We start from the raw sequence: 17,032 nt of genomic DNA, 5'->3' as shown, positions 1-17,032 counted from the left end.
TAATCTAAAAAAAACTATATACAGACATAGATATAACTGAATCACTTTGCTGTATACCTGAAACTAACACAATATTGTAAATCAGCTATACTTCAATTAAAAAAAAGAAAAAAGATGACCTTTGGCCCCCTATGAAGTTATTTGCTTAACAAACACTTTACAGCTCTACCCGTGTGCCAGGTCCTGTTCTAAGGACTTTGCAAGTCTTTAATCCTTGCATTAAGCCTGTGAGACAGGTACCATTGTTATCCCCATTTTATAGATGGAGAAATCAAGGCACAAAAAGGACTGGCAATGTGCTCAAGGACACAGATCTCGCATGTATCAAGCCCTCATAGTCCAGCTCCAGAGGCTGCATTTTTAACCACAAGTATCCCTTGAGAGCAGCTGAAAGGCTGATCATCACAGCTTGGGGGAGGGCAACCGGCTGGGACGGTTCTGTGAGTTTCCTTTTCCCCAGACATGAGTTTCGGTTTCAGTCTCCTGGCACAGGAGTTCCTCATTCTCTTCTGCCTCCAGCTCTGCCATTAGCTGTCATCTCAGCAGCCAGCCAGAGCAATGGGAAACTGGGAGTCCCATCTCTACGAACAGCCTGCCCAGAAACTGGGTGAGTTTATCCAGGACAACCTGAGGCCCTTTGAAGACTGTCAGAAACGGATCGACCAGACCGTGGACACCATCTGTGCAGTCCTGCAGGAAGCTGAGCAGTTCCCCATGGTGACCAGTGTGGCCAAAGTGAGTAGAAGGCTGGGGTCAGGGCTTCTGGGACCCAGAAGGCAGAGAAACTTGGTGCTGAGCACCTACTGTGTGCCGGGCCCTGGGCACACAAGACATCATCTTGTCTAGCCCCACACTCGAGTGAGATGGTGGGATATGGTGTAGAGTTTAGGAGTACAGGTTGGGGAGCCGGTTCTACCCCTTACTACTGTGCGACCCAGGGCAGGTTGCTTAACCTCTCTGTGCCTCAGTGTCTGAATCTGTAAAATGGGAGAGAAATAATACTCATTGCAAAGTCTTATGAGGCTTAAGCACATAATGTTCTTGCACAGGGCTTGGTACAAAGTTAGAGCAGTAAATTAGCTGTGGTTACTTTTATTGTTTTTATCCTCCCCATTTTACGGAGGAGTAAACTGAGTCTACAAGGCTTCAGTAAAACTACCCAAGGATGCTCTGTGTCTTCTCAACAGCAAGGGGCGGGGAGCTCTCATCAGTTAGAAATGTTTGGTGCTATGGGCACAAATCCCAGGGTTGAGGCTGAAGATTCTGGACCTTTGGGGAAGAAAGGGTGCTGGGAAGGGGCCAGGACCCTAGGGTGGGGAGGGGCTTAGGGATGCCCACCACAAACCCCATGTTCTCTGGCACCGGAATCCCACTTCTCTGGAGTCACAGTGCTTTCTGGCCTCTGCCCTTACACACACCCACTAGCCCTAGCAGTAAAGATACCTGGACACTTGGTATCTCCTGCCTTGGCCCAGATGAGGAAACTGAAGCGTGGAGAAGTTATTTAATAGTTGGCATCCGACCTGGGATTTTAAGCTCAGGTAATCTGTTTGGGAGCATGCACCCTTAACCACTATACCATCATACCTCTCAATATTGTTAACTTTTTTCTAATTAAAAATACATACAAAAAGTGCACAGATCTAAGTGTACAGCCTGATGGATTGCCACAAACAACATACATGTGTAACCTATGCCCAGATCAAGAAATAAAATATTCCCAGCCCCGACCCAAGAGCCCCTGAAACCCCATCCAGTCGCTACCCCCAACCCCAGGCAACAACTCTCCTGACGTCTGACAGCATAGCATAGATTAGTTTTGCCTATTTTTAAACTTTGTATAGAGTGACCAACCATCCCAGTTTGCCCGGGACTGAAGGGTTTTCTGGGACATGGGCCTCTTGGTGCTAAAACTGAGCAAGTCCAGGGTAAACCAGAGGTTGGTCACCCTGTATAAAAGGAATCATGTACTGTGTGGCTTTAGTGTGTGGGTTTTTTTGATCCATCTGTTGACGAAATTTATGTTGTTGTGTGCAGCTGTTGTTTGTCATTTCATTGTTGTCATGTGTTCCCTGTATGAATACACCACATTTGTCCATTCTACTGCTGATGGCCATTCAAGTTGCCTCCAGTTTGGGGCTCGTAGGAAAAGTGCTGCTATGGGGCTTCCCTGGTGGTGCAGTGGTTGAGAATCCGCCTGCCAGTGCAGGGGACACGGGTTCGAGCCCTGGTCCGGGAAGAGCCCACATGCCGCGGAGCAACTAAGCCCGTGTGCCACAGCTACTGAGCCTGCGCTCTAGAGCCCGTGAGCCACAACTACTGAGCCCGCACGCCTAGAGCCCGTGCTCCGCAACAAGAGAAGCCACCGCAATGAGAAGCTGGTGCACCACAACGAAGAGTAGCCCCCGCTCGCCGCAACAAGAGAAAGCCCGTGCGCAGCAACAAAGACCCAACACAGCCAAAAATAATAAATAAATAATACAATAAATAAATTTATTAAAAAAAAAGTGCTGCTATGGGCATCCTGATTCAGTTCTTTGGGTGGACAAGTGAACATCTGCCACTCAGCTTTTAGACTATGTTGACATTTGGGGCTTTTGCTTGAAGTGAGAAATACTTCTGCCCGTCGGGGTGCCCTGCGACCCCAAAGGGTTCAGAGTCTCACATCCGCTTCTCTGTTGCTGGCAGGGTGGCTCCTATGGCCGGAGAACAGTCTTGAGGGGCAACTCCGATGGTACCCTCGTCATCTTCATCGGTGGCCTTGAACAATTCCAGGATCAGAAGAAAAGCCAACATGACCTCCTCAGCAAAATCTGGGCACAGTTGAAACACTGTGAGCTCACAATGAAGCTGGCAGCCAAGATGGAGATCCAAAGCATCAATGGCAAGCTCACCATCCAGCTGTCCACAAAACAGCAGAGCATCACTTTTGAGATGGTGCCCGCCTTCAACGCTCTGGGTGAGCCCCCCTGTGTGTGTGTGGGGGGGGGTGGAGGTTTGGGTCTGGAGGGGCTTGTCAAGAGAGCAAAGCCAAAAAAAGGGGTGGTAGATAGCCTGGCATCTGAATAAATACCACTGGTGCTTTCCAAAATGAGGGACCGTAGACTTTCCCTCCTTCCTTTCTTTCTTTCTTTCTCTCTCTCTTCCTTCCTTCCTTTCTTTCTTTCTTCCTTTCTTTCCTTTCTTTCTTTTCTCACTGTGTGGCATGCAGGATGTTAGTTCCCCTACCAGGGATGGAACCTGCACCCCCTGCAGTGGAAGTGCAGAGTCTTAACCACTGGACCACCAGGAAAGTCCTGAGAGACCGTTGACTTTCAAAAGAGGAGCTTCCTCCTACCCTGAGCTTATTCTCGTCTGTAGAATTTCTCCCTTGTCTCCTAGTTGACTTTGGAGGAAATGTTCTAGACTCTAGAGTAGAGCATCTCAAACTGTGACATGCACACAGATCACCTGAGAAACTTGTTAAAATGCAGGTTCTGATTCAGGAGATTGGGGTCCAGGATTCTATATTTCTAACCAGTGCCATGATATTGCTGCTGTTCTGTGGACTACATTGGAGGATTTAGACTAGAATAAATGCTGGTTAGAGGTAGAGGATGGGGCAAACATCTGGGAAAAGTTCAGCTGGAGCAGGTATTTGGAATGTGCCTCTAATCAGGTCAACATCAAGGCAACTTCCATGGGCAGCTGTTTGAATGGATAGATGGTTGGCTGGCTGGCTGGCTGGCTGGATGGATGGATGGTTGACTGGATAGATGGATGGATGGTTGATTGAATGGGTAAGACTAAGAACAGTCACAGCTTAGTCTCAAGCACAGGTACATATATTATCACAAACTTAAATACCAGAGCTGGAATTCAACCCCTCATTAAACAAGTGAGGAAGCAGAACGAAATGAATGTGTCCAGGGCCACACAGCCAGTTACTGACAGAACTAGAATAAAAGCCCAGGTCTTTTAAGCCCCAGGCCCAGTGCCTTCAAGGTGGACACACACACACACACACACACACACCCTGACGACTTACATTCACAGAAAGGTGACATAGTGCAGAGAAAAATGCACCAGTGTGCAAGGTAGGCAGCCTTGAATTCTCATCCTGGTCTTACTACTAACCCACTTTTGCCAACTGTAAGATCAAGGCTAGAAACAGCTAACTTGCAGGACCTTTAGGATGATAAGGGTTGAGTATACATGCCTGACTCAAAGGAAGGCTGGAGTCAAGGTGAAGAGACAGAGTGTGACTCAGAATTCCCAGGAGATCCTATGTTCTGTCCTCTGGTTCAGAGCACGGTGGCTGGAGATTAGGCTAGAGCGCCCTCTGCTGGCTGCACTCCATCTCGCAAAGAATGATGTGAGAACGAGAAATCAGCTCTTCCTCACATGTAGTACGGAGAAGCTGCCACCAGATAGCGGCAGAGCTACACATTCCAAACAGATAACCTTTCCTAGACGGAAACAATAATGGTCGCTTTCTGAGAAAAGTAAACTACTGAGAAATTTTTAAATTACTTTCTTTACTAAATATTAGCCTAATTACATTTTATTATCTAGCAGAACAAGCCGCCCCTCACCTTTTATGCAAATGCACCAGTCCTCTTACAGATGAAGCAGTGAACGTGTGCTACCAAACCACATCCAGCCTTCTTTGTGGGCTCACCGAGGCCAAGTTCCATGAAAACCAAAAGTTCTGTTTCTGTTTCACACCAGGCTTAAGTGAGAAGCCCAGCCTCCGCACCTATCGAGAGCTCAAAAGAGCCTTGGATGTGGTGAAAGCCAGCCCCGGTGAGTTCTCAATCTGCTTCACTGAACTCCAGGAGAAGTTTTTTAGCAACCATCCCAGCAAGCTGAAGGATTTGATCCTCTTGGTAAAGTACTGGTGTCAAAAGGTAAACTTCAAATTGCATGTCTATTGCTATCATCCGTTTCCCTTTTACTGAGATAATTCACGTTGGGTAAAGTACAACAATGTTAAGAATACAGCTCAGGGATTTCCTGGTGGTCCAATGGTTAAGATGCTGCCCTTGCAGTGCAGAGGGTGCTGGTTCGAACCCTGGTGGGAGAACTAAGATCCCACATGCCGTGTGGGCAAAGAAAAAAAAAAAAAAAGAATACAGCTCAATGTGTTTTTATAGCCTTTCAGGCAACACCCAGATCAAAATAGGGCACATTTCCTGCGCTCCAGCAGGACGCCCACTCCCAGACCATACTCCCCCCAAACAAACCACTATACTAACATCTGTTACCACAAATTAGTTTTGCTTGTTTTTAAACTTGATGTCAATGGAATCATACTGCATGTACTTTGTGTTTGCCATCTTTTGCTCAATATTATGCCTGAGAGGTTTGTCCGTGTTGTTGCAGGGAGTAGTGGTTCTTCATTGTTTTGTACTATTCCATTGCATTAATACACTGTACATGGAGGCATTCTACTGCTGAGGGCCATATTATGAATTAGGTTACAGTGGATATTCCCCTACATGTCTTTTTGTGAATTTAAGCAGTCATTCCTCTTGGGTAAATATGCAGGAGTGAGACTGCTGTGCTATAAGGTATACCTTATATATGTATGTGTGTGTGTGTGTATATATATATATACACACACACGTACCTCATATATATACACACATTGTACATATATACATTATATATACCTTATCTGTGTATATATATGTATATGTGTATACATATACACATGGCATATATGAATAAATTTGTGGAATATATATATATAACTTTAGTAAATACACCCAAATAGTTTTCCCAAATGGTTGTACCAAATCACACTCCTGTCAGCAGTGTACGACAATTTCAGGTGCTCCACATTCTTATCAACACTTGCTATTGTCAGTCCATCGAATTTTAGCCATGATATCATTTCAATCACTGACAGGGGACAGTGACTTCCTATAGACTTCTAGTTTCTTGATTTCAGACCCCTGGCATGGGCGGAACTGGGTTCCAAATTATCTGCTACACTCTTCTCCTTCCACAGTGCCAGGAAAAGCTGAAGGATTCATCCCTGCTGCCCCTGTATGCGCTGGAGCTGCTTACAGTCTATGCCTGGGAACAGGGGTGTGGAGCAGAAGACTTTGATATAGCTGAAGGTATCAGGACTGTTCTGGAGCTTATCAGCAAGCAGGAGCAGCTGTGTGTCTATTGGACAGTCAACTACAACTTTGAGGATGAGACCGTCCGCAACATCCTGCTGGGCCACCTCCGATCCCCGAGGTACCAAACTTCCCACGGCCCTCTCTCCTTACCTCTTTATCTACATGCCAGGCTGTGCCCCCTTAGAATGAGGGTGCATCCCTGTCTTTCCCGGCCAAGCATGCACCAAAAGAATGCCAGCAGCAGTGGGTAGGGAGGCAAAGAGAGGTCTGTCTGAAAGAGGGACGCTTCGATGCTTTTCACATTCTAAACCATTGTCACATTTTGTCCCCAAAGCAAACACTTCCCCTCATAGAAGGAAGGGGCAAAGAGAGGAGGGGTCAGCAGAAAGAGGAGACCATTTTATTAGGTTATGAATGGAACATGTCTGTAAAGCAGAGAACACAGGACCAGAGAGGCTAGACATCTTAGAGCACTTCAGCAATTGGGAGGAACTGCAGGAGGTAAAATCCAGGTTTCCAGATGCCCAGTCCAGGCCTCTTTCCCCCAAGTTGATTTCTTCTCCCAACTGATTTTTTTAAATCAAATTCATAGGCCGGTGATCTTGGATCCAACTGACCCAACCAGTAATGTGAGCAAAGATAACACCTGCTGGCAGCTGCTAAAACAAGAAGCTCAAACCTGGTTATTTTCTCTCAGGCTGAACGAGTCACCTGGACTGTCCTGGAATGTTCTGGTGAGAGGGCTTTCCAATATAGCTCGTGTCCTGCTGCAGGCAGGGCCCTCCCGATACTCAGACTGCAGCTTAGCCAAGATCACCGTGAGCTGGTTTCCCAGAGGTGCCATGACAAAGCACCATGCACTGGTGGCTTAAAGCAACAGAAATTTACTCTTTCACAGTTTTGGGGGCTAGAAATCCAAGATCAAGATGTTGGCAGGGCCACGCTCCCTCTGAAGGCTCTAGGGAAAAGTCCTTCCTCACCTCTTCCAGCTTCTGGTGGTCGTTAGCAGTCCGTGGCCCGTGGCAGCAACACTCCAATCTCTGCCTCTGTTGTCACACGGCCTTCTCTGTGTGTGTGTGTGGTGTCTTCACAATGTCCTCCCTCCAGGCATGTCTGTCTCTGTGTCTCTCTCCTCTTCTTATAAGGACACCAGTCGTACCAGATTAGGGCCCACAGTAATGACCTCGTCTTAACTTGATTACCTGTTTGCAAAGACCCTATTTCCATATAAGGTCACATTCATAGGGCCTAGAGGTTGGGACTTCAACATATCTTTTAGGGGGACACAATTCAGTCTATAACACACCATTAGGGACGTCCTCTTCCATTAAAATGATAGTAAAGTGCAAAATTGAACAAAGAGTAAAGGCGGGCACCTGCAGATGAGAGATTTCAATTCGTTTCTGCAAGAGAGAAAGCAGGTGAGAAGGTGGTGACAGATGAAATGGAGCAGAGCCCAAGAGACGTGGGTGGCAGTCACCCCTGCAGATGCTGGGACAACCTCTGAGCTCTACTGAAGCAGGCATTGGGGGCGAGAGCGAGAAGCGAGGCTGCAAATGGGAGAACTAATGAAGGGCCAGATGCATTGGTCTTTCCCCTCCCATCCCCCAGAGGAGAAGCACATCTATCAACACAAATTTGATCATATCCGCAAAGTCCCGTTTTCCATATAGGGTAATAGTCATAGAGCAGGACGTGGACTTTGTGTGTGGGGGGGGTGATATCACTATTCTCCCTCCCACTAGCAAGAAGTAAACTGCCTCTGCAGACTGAGGCCTGACCAGAGCACGCAGAACAGGGAAGAGAAGATGCTGAGGTGTCATGACCTGTGGTCCATGGAGCACATCCCATCTGATGTTTTCTACTGGAGAGGAGAGAACTTCACTTTTATGCAGGTGTCAGACCCCATTTAGACATCAGAATATGGTTTCCTTCCAGAAGTGACCACAGGTACAAGGGAGTGAGCAGGTCCCACCCTCCACGGTCCCATTGGATTAGAGAACAGGTAACTGTCCCTTCAGACTGAACACACGGCCCCTCTGACTCCAGGACAGCCCTCTCTTCAACACACTTAGAGGGAACAGCATCCCCTGGTGTGGAGGGTTGAATAGTGTCCCGCAAAATTCATGTCCACCCGGATCCTCAGAATGTGACCTTCTTTGGAAGTAGGGTCTTTGCAGGTATTACCCGTTAAGAGGTCATCCTGGATCAGCGTGGACCCTGAAACCAGTGACTGGTGCCCTTATAGGAAGATACACAGGGACACAGACACAGAAGGGAGAAAGCCACGTGACAACAGAGGCAGGGGTCAGCATGATGCAGCCACAAGACAAGGAAGGCCGTGGACTTCCAGAAGCTGGAAGACACAAGGAAGGATTTCCCCTAGAGCCTTTGGAGGGAGCATGGCCCTGCCTACACTTTTATTGCAGACGTCTAGAACCGTGATTTGTTACGGCAGTGCGGGGAAACCAATCCACCTGGGCACAGGGTGTTTAACAGAGGCTGATAGAACCTTGAAAAAGGAATGAGTGTGATCATCAGAAGTCAAAAATACCTATAATAAATGGGAAAATAAGGAAGGAACAGAGCAGTCGGAGAAGCCAAGAGGTGCTGGCCATTTGTGGACGATCCCGGAACAGAAAGCGGAAACTAGACAGTAATTTGGAGCCAGGTCTTCACAGACCTGTTGGGAGAAGGATCCAGATCCCTTCCAGAGGGTGAGAGGAGCAACTAGGAGAGGTTCTGTTTCTGGGGGATCTTGGGTACCACCCGAAACGCTCAGGTATGCTCTTGGGATATGTCAATGCAAGAACTCAGGATGACAAAGGTACCAGCAGGAGAGTTGGGAGCAGGAGGGAGAGATCAGGGGGGCAGAGCAGGCAGGGGAGGAAGCGGGGGTGGGGGACAGGCGGCTGGCAGGCGGCATCTCACAGCGGGCTCCTTCCACAGCCTGCACCGCTCTACGTGACCCCAGGCCATCTTCTAGATAAGTTCATCAAGGACTGTCTCCAGCCCAACAGGACTTTCCTAGATCAGATCAAGAAAGCTGTTGATGTCATCTGTAAGTTCCTTAAAGAAAATTGCTTTCGACATTCAACTACAAAGTGTCAGAAGATTGTCAAGGTGAGCAATGGCCTTTCTCTTTGTTATTGGCGGGGACTAAGCCGTTCCTGTAACTCTGCAATGCTCGTGACCACTGGAAATGTGAGGACAAAGGATGAGGGAGGGAAGCTGGGGAGATGGGCAGCTAGGACCCTGGTTTTCAGTGGAGGGTGCTGATGCACTGCTTACGTCATTCACAATAGACTTTTGAGGGGGTGCACATTGTGCGGCTTGCGGCATCCTAGTTCCCCGACCTGGTTATCTTCAGGGATTGAGCCCGGCCCACGGCAGTGAAAGTGCCAAGTTCTAATCACTGGACTGCCAGGGAAGTCCCATTCACAATAGACTTCTGATTCTGTGTTAACCTCCGAGAGCTGCTGGCAACGCTTGCCGGTGCTTGGCTTGTAGTGCATCACTCCAATCTCTGCCTCTCTCTCCCCGTCACCTTCTCCTCTGGGTCTTTCTTCTCTTCCCTTCTAAGAACACTTGTCATTGGATTTAGGGCCCGCAGATCCCTAACTTAATTACATCTATAAAGACCCTTTTTCCAAAAAACATCGCATTCACACATGTTGCCAGCAGACATCTCTTTTGGGGGGGCCACCATTCAAACCACAGCAGATTCTAAGCTCCACGTGTATTAAAACAAAAAGTGACAGTCTTCCTGGTTTCAATTCATCCCATCAACTGAGCTAGAGATTCAGCAGATGGGGCCATTCTTGTCCAAGACTCCAAGGTCACGCGCTGACACACTTGCCTCCGTCTGTTGGCCACCAACCAGATAACTGTGTGTCCAGGGTCCCAAGAAGGGAGGGAGAAAAGTGCTGACCTGTGAGCAAAAACATTTGCTGTGATACAAAAAACAGATCTGTGTGCATGCTGCCCTGGGACGGGTCTGGGGACCAGTACCGACGTCCCATGCGCCATGAGTAAAATGTCTCACGAGGTTAATTTGAGGGAAAACAAGACTGGCTGTGTTCATGGTCAGTGAACCATTGTTGAAGCACTCATTTTGTCCTCTCCTTCCCCAGCCTCTCATTAACATGATAGTAAATAAATAAGAAACGTTAATGACACATCAAAGAAGAAAATAGGAAGAGAGCCTTTGGCCGATAAGAAGTTGCTTTCTATCTTCCTGAAGTTGGTTGCAAGAAAGAGTTGTCTGCTGAGGTGATGGAGGAGGTGCCAGCTGGAGAATGTAGGGAGGGGGCTGTGGCCCGGGAGACCAGCTGCATGAATGAAGTGGCATGGACCAGGGATTAATTGAGCATCTGTGTACAGGAAGCTCCACTCCCTCCCCTCGCCTCCTAGGCCAAGTAGCCAGGCATTCACTACCCATGGGTAAAATAAACATTGCCTTTGCAGAAATCAAATGAGCTTTCTGGGGAAAACCAGGAAAACATACATGCGGGTTGATGCTCAGAGCAAATCCCACCGAAGTTGTGGCATTGAGAGAGCTCCGTGCGAAGCTGGCTTTTCCCCGACTCACTCTCACAGACGCCCGTCAGCTAAGGAGCTGTGCCTTCAGGGAGAACTTCACAAAATAGACAGAATGAACCTGTGTGCCTGCCTAAGCTGCCTCGTGCAGAGCTTGGCAAGCCAGGGCCAGCGAGCTAAGAGTGGTTTTACATTTTTACATAGTTGAAGAAGAAGGAGAAGAAGGGAGGGGAGGAAGAGGAAGAGGAAAAGGAGGAGGATGGGGAGGAGAAAAGTGAGGAGGGGGAAGTAGAAACTTATGTGGCAGAGACACACGTGGCCCACGAAGCCTAAAACATGTATCATCTAATGCTTTACAGAAAGTTTGCCGACCCCTGCGTCTAAATGATGAATATTCATCCAATGGTCCCCAGATTGCAGGAGGGAAGAGACGATGTCAGGCTTGCCTTTAGTTTGATTTATTGCAGGTCACAGGAATTCAAATAAAGCTACATACTCTTTTTTTGTTTGTTTGTCCAGTATACTGTAAATGGACATCTTGAGGACTATATTTCATAAGATCAAGTATGCAAAGGGATCTATATAATGTCTAACAGAGCACATTCAACTGATATTAATACAGTGCCTTGTGTTTAAAATTTGCTCATTGCATATTGATCCATTCGAATTTTGTTTTATCTAGGGGGAAAATTTTAGATTTTCACTCTTAGTTGAGGATTTTTTTTCTCACTATGGTCTCTTTTTAAAATTTATTTATGTTTTTTGAAGTATAGTTGCTGTACAATATTATATGTTACAGGTGTACAGTATAGTGGTTCACAATTTTTAAAGGTTATACTCCATTTATAGTTATTATAAAATATTGGCTATATACCCCATGTTGTACAATATAACCTTGTAGCTTATTTTATTGCTTACAGTTTACACCTCTTACGTCCCCACCCCTGTAGTGCCCCTCTGCACTTCCCTCTCCTCACTGTAAGCACTAGTTTGTTCTCCATGTCTGTGAGTCTGTAAAGCTACGTAGTCTTTACCAGAAATCTTTAGGAAGTTGACTTGAGAAGCAGGTCATTTATAACTAGCCCATCCATTGTTTGTGGGCAAATTCACACATCAAATGGCACGAGATGAGCCACCTTTGGAACCAGATGATTCTATTTGTTTGGAAAATGAAACACTCTGCTTTGGAATCAGCCCTAACTGGAGACTCGAACTTGGCACTGCCCCTGGCAACCTCATTAATTAGCCCAACGGGCGCCAGCCCATGGGGGTGAGGGCTCAAGCTCTAGAAAGTGCTGTATCTCGATTTGCCTTTCTTCCCTAGGGGGGGTCAACCGCCAAAGGCACGGCTCTGAAGAGTGGCTCCGATGCCGACCTTGTTGTGTTCGTGGACTCGCTGAAAAGCTACACCTCCCAAAAAAACGAGAGATGCAGAATCATCAAGGAAATCCATAAGCAGCTGGAAGCCTGTCAGCAGGAGAAGGATTTTGAAGTGAAGTTTGAGATTTCAAAATGGAAGGCTCCCCGGGTGCTGAGCTTCACTCTGAAATCCAAAGTCCTCAACCAAAGTGTTGACTTTGATGTGCTGCCTGCATTTAATGCCCTAGGTAAGACTCCTAAGATTTGAACTTCTGGAAGAGGAAGAGGGATTCTGGTGTGATGGGGGGGTGGGGGGTGGGGGGGGGGGTGGAGGGAAAGTCACGTGACTTACTGATCGGACCTGGTCCAGTGCCCCAACAGGTGGTATTCATAATGACAGCAATACCTTACACCTGTATACATTTTCATTCTCGTTTATTTTATCCCTACGACGGCCAGAACCAACATCTTATAGTCCCATGGTGTCATTCACAACATCTGTCAAAGAATGGGGTACACAGGAATTCAGTACACATTTATAGATAAAATGCCTCAAGTATTAGGGAAGGAAATGAAAAAACGACTGTGGGAGAAATTCTGAGGCAAAGACAGGAAATCTGGGTGTTCGCCTTCAATCTTAGGCAAAAACTCCTTTAGAAATTCAATTCGTGAGTGACAGATACACAATGGTGTATTAAAAGAAACCAAGGCTATTTCAGGCATTTTCCAAATCAAAATCAAGAAGACTCTGGTACCTTCCCTCTGAATGGTTCTTAGGGTCTTTAGAGAGGAAATGACAGTATATAGGTCGGGGGTCAGCTAACTTTTTTAATAAAAGGCAAGAGAGCAAATATTTTCAGCTTTAAGGACCATAAGGTATCTGTCACAACTGCTCAACTCTGCCTTTGTAGCTTGAAAACAGCCATAGGCGATACATTAATAAGTGGGCGTGACTGTGTTCCGAAAAAACTTTATTTACAAAAACAAGCAGGTGGCCAGATTTAGTCTGGGGGCCACAGTTTGCAAACTTCACATCAGCACTGTCCAGAAGGCCTTTCTGGGATAACGAAAATGTCCTATATCTGTGTTCTGTGTCTATTGAGAGCTTGAAATGCTGCTAGTACGAGTAAGGAACTAAATTTTTCATTTGATTTTCCTTTCCTAATGCAAATAGCCACCTTGGCTGATGGCTACCCTATTGGACAGTGCAGGTCTAGATAACACTTTAATAATAAATACCACCTATACTCATATAAACCATGTAATTTTTAATATCTCATTACTCTAGAGATGACCCGATATCTTAGACATCAGTAATTCACATACACTAATAGAGTTCAAAATAATTTCCCAGAATTAAATTATAGTTGTCAACAGTGTTTTGAAATCTGTTACTTTCTATACAGATTAAAGCATAATGTAAATTTCTTCCCCATGTTAGGTGAACTGAAGTCTGGCTTTACACCCAGCCCCAGGATCTATGCTGACCTCATCCGTTTGCATAAATCCTCAGATGCCCTAGGGGGAGAATTTTCTACCTGTTTCACGGAGCTACAGCGCAATTTCGTTTGCTCCCGGCCCACCAAACTGAAGGATTTAATTCGCCTGGTGAAGCACTGGTACAAATGGGTATGACAGCTCTTGTCCTGGCCATCTGGTATTATTTTTATCAGTACTCTGTGACCATGAAACCAGCACTTACCAGGTGCTCACAGTCTCCCATGCTGGGGGCTGGACCACATTACAGAATCTTCCCACTCCTAACCCTGAGTATCTTTGTGGGGTTCCCATCACTAACCCCATTGAGATGGGTCAGATGTAAGCATCTCCTACCAACAAAGCTGCTACACATGGTTTATTTTGCTTTTGCTCTGACACCCAAAGAAGTCTGCAGGAATCCAAGTTATCGTGCCTCCAAAGGGCAGCTGAAGTTGGGATTTTCATGCCTACAAGTCACCCGCATGGCTTATCTGCTGCTGGGTGTCCATAATTAATAGACACAGATGCTACCTCTTGGAAGGCAGGTTGAAGCGACAGGCAGCGCCAGGGGCTGCATTTTCTGCATTTTACTGGTTCGCCTCCCTTCACTTCCATCAGTCTTGCTCCCAGGGTAGTTTCTGAGTATTTTCATGACAGCAGACACCCAGCACAATAGCAGCTCTTTCAGGAGATGTCTCCTTTCTGTGTCCAGCTTCCTGAAACCCGAGGAGACTGAACCCTGTGGTTTCCACCTCTACACCCAGCCCCAGGGTGCTCAGAGCGCTCAGGGCTACAGGGTGACCTTGAGCAAGTCACTTCACTTCCCCATGACTTCATCATGGCGACCTCTGCCCCCTGTGTAGGGATGTTGGGGGATCAGGAATGAATGACGTAGGTGGAATGTCTGGCCCCATAATTAGCACACGGTGGGTCTTTAGTAAATGGCACTATGTTATAACTCCAGGAAGTCACATAAAGCCAAAGCACAACAAAGAAGCCTGTGTGGACTGCCTTTAAGCTGCAAAGTTACCCTTCCCAGACCAGTCCCAGCACTGCGTCTCAAGACTTGGGTGCCCTACTGCGGCCCCAGCAGTCCTTCATGTGCACCCTCTACGGCTCTTGCTACGCTCATTTCACCTTCGTGCTTTAACCAGTATCGTCTGATGTTTCCACTCTTCCCTCAGTGTGGAAGCAAACTGAAGCAAAAGGGGTCTCTGCCCCCCAAATATGCCTTGGAGCTGCTCACCATCTATGCCTGGGAGCAGGGGAGCGGGGCGCAGGATTTTGACACGGCTGAAGGTTTCCGGACGGTCCTGGAGTTGGTCACAAAATATCAGCATCTCTGTGTCTTCTGGTTGGTCAACTACAACTTTGATGATGAGACTGTGAGGAACTTCCTCCTGACCCAGATCCAGAGAACCAGGTGCCCCAAACCTCAGCCCCCTCCATTTCTTAACCTGATTCCCTCCAATGCTATTTTGGTGACCTGAATTCACCTCCCACGGGGTCTTGATCCATTATTCCTCATATGAAACTGAGAAGGGAATGTGCTGACCGTCAGAACCACCCACAGTCTCCAGGGGTAAAATCCCAGGGAGGCAGGAGAAATGTCATCCAGGAGGAATAAAGAAGGAAGGACCAAGGTACCAGGTCCCTGAGTTGCTTTCATCTTTCTAGGTCAGAAGGAAAAGCATGGATTCATTAGCAGGTCTAAAAGGTGTGGAAGTTGGAAGTGTGTTCCTGAGAAATAATGCTATTATTCCCTGCCGGTGTATCCTGCAGGCTGTTTATTAGATCAGGTTTTATCTCCCCTTTCCAACCTCCATCCCACAAAACCTTTATCCTTCAAGAATAGGAAGGAATCTTAGTGTATCCACTCAGCACCAGCAGCAGGGAACCAAAACAGTAGAAGCAAAAGAAAAGAGAAGAGAGAAAAGAAAGAAACGTTGAGAAAGAATAGAGGAGGAAAAAAAAAAAGACAACAAGATACCCTGGCTTGCCTACCATGGGTGTGACCTACTTGACAGTAGAGTTGATTAAATGATACATTATATTTCAGTTGCCCTAGCATGGAGAGATGTTTATAGAATGCCTTCATGTGTATAATAATGAACAGCTTTCAAAACTTTTATGACAAATATGATGTAATTCTAGGAAATCACTTTGAACTGTGTTGGTACATTTGAATTACAGACATCTAAGCTAGAAAGACACATTGTTTTATTACGAAGAGTAGAATGGGCCCCCAATTCTGAGGCCACTGGTTCTAAAAAGCATGCCTCTAATGACTTCTAATCTCTCGTTTAGGCCTGTGATCTTGGACCCAGCTGATCCTACTGGCGACGTGGGTGGAGGGCACCATTGGTGTTGGCATCTTCTGGCAGAAGAAGCTACTGAATGGTTGTCATCTCTCTGTTTCAAAGATGGGTCGGGTTGTCCCATACAATCGTGGAAAGTGCCAGTAAGAATCATCTAAAGGAAGTGTCATCTGGAGATTACCCTGGGACAGGCTTAAATAAAAGAGCTTCCCTGCTGTAGCGACTTGGGATTCACTCAGCCACAAATAACAGATAGCCCAACTCAGGAGCTTAAACGATTGGGTTTTTTCTTCCCAAAGCAAGAAATCCTAAGGCAGGCAATCTAGGACTCACACAACAGCTCCATTGGACTTTCCCCAGGAGCAGATAATCTCTACCGTGGCACTTGGTATTCGGGGCTGGATAGTTCTTCATGGTAGGGGCTGTCTTGGGTAGTGTAAGATGTTGGGCCGCATCCCTGGTCTCTACCCACCAGATGCAGTAGCACCGCCCCTGAGTGCAACAACCAAAAATGCCTCCAGACATGACCAAGGGTCCCCTGGGGCAAGCTCATCCCCAGCTCTTCCTGGCTCCACCCTCTTTAGTCGTTCGTTTGAGTCTAAATGGCATTGAGAGTGGCTATTGCACCTCCAGGTGGCGGGTTCACGGTCAGGTTGGAGGAACAGGAAGGGGGAGGATACCCACCCAGGGTGTCTTATTAGAAGCCTCATCCAGCAAACTCTCTTACATTTCAAGTTGCAGCTACCTGTAACTTAAAAGTGGCTCCAAAAAGGGGGGTGAAGACAGCTGTGGATGGGAGTTGGGTCAGCCAGCCAAGAGTGCCTGCCACCCCTGTCCAAAGCTCCACCGCCAACCAAGATACCTGCCACCAGGTATACTTGGTTCCCCCGTCAGGTTCTCTGTCAACAAGTACCCAAAATTGTCCCTGGTAATAGTCACCTTCTCAGATACACTTCCTTCTTTCTTTTTGTTTTTTTTTTCCTGTCTCTTTTAACCAATGGTTCTAACTGCTTGGATATGTATTATTCTTGCACATATATTTCTTTCTTTCTAGACAGTGCAGTCACCAAGAAGTTGCGGAGCAGGGATACATTCTATTGTCAGTGAGATGCACTTATTCAGAAGATGTAGATTCCTGGAATAATAATGCTGGAAGAAACCTCTAGAGACCATCAGGCAATTGCTTTTTTTTTTTTTTTTATGGTTAATAAACTACAAAATTTA

The 17,032-nt window shown here is 46.7% G+C and overlaps 1 protein-coding gene across 3 annotated transcripts; it reads left to right on the top strand.

Moving 5' to 3' along the window:
• Positions 1 to 472: 472 nt before the first annotated feature.
• Positions 473 to 17,032, top strand: OAS2 (2'-5'-oligoadenylate synthetase 2). Of its 3 annotated transcripts, none has more exons than XM_068563667.1 (11): positions 473 to 735; positions 2,776 to 2,959; positions 4,711 to 4,889; positions 5,996 to 6,231; positions 6,706 to 6,847; positions 9,063 to 9,236; positions 11,977 to 12,259; positions 13,453 to 13,640; positions 14,675 to 14,913; positions 15,798 to 15,951; positions 16,863 to 17,032. In XM_068563667.1, the coding sequence occupies exons 1-11, from the start codon at positions 559 to 561 to the stop codon at positions 16,950 to 16,952; spliced, it is 2,046 nt and encodes a 681-aa protein (XP_068419768.1). In that variant the 5' UTR covers positions 473 to 558; the 3' UTR covers positions 16,953 to 17,032. The 3 variants fall into 3 exon arrangements, with proteins under 3 accessions (XP_068419768.1, XP_068419766.1, XP_068419767.1); XM_068563665.1 differs by having other exon boundaries at positions 2,689 to 2,959; XM_068563666.1 differs by having other exon boundaries at positions 2,689 to 2,959; positions 15,798 to 16,980.

This window comes from Eschrichtius robustus, chromosome 14 (genome assembly GCF_028021215.1).
Source record: "Eschrichtius robustus isolate mEscRob2 chromosome 14, mEscRob2.pri, whole genome shotgun sequence".
NCBI lineage: Eukaryota > Metazoa > Chordata > Mammalia > Artiodactyla > Eschrichtiidae > Eschrichtius > Eschrichtius robustus.
Note: the sequence above shows the minus strand (reverse complement) of the source record. Positions and strands in the feature narration are given on the sequence as shown.

What these genes read in the sequence shown, in the direction of transcription:
- OAS2 (XM_068563665.1), top strand. Translation starts at nt 559, where the DNA reads ATGGGAAACTGGGAGTCCCATCTCTACGAACAGCCTGCCCAGAAACTG. An exon ending in GGCCACCTCCGATCCCCGAG is followed by an intron (nt 6,232 to 6,705) that starts GTACCAAACTTC and finishes TCAAATTCATAG; the next exon opens with GCCGGTGATCTTGGATCCAA. An exon ending in TACAATCGTGGAAAGTGCCA is followed by an intron (nt 15,952 to 16,862) that starts GTAAGAATCATC and finishes CTTTCTTTCTAG; the next exon opens with ACAGTGCAGTCACCAAGAAG.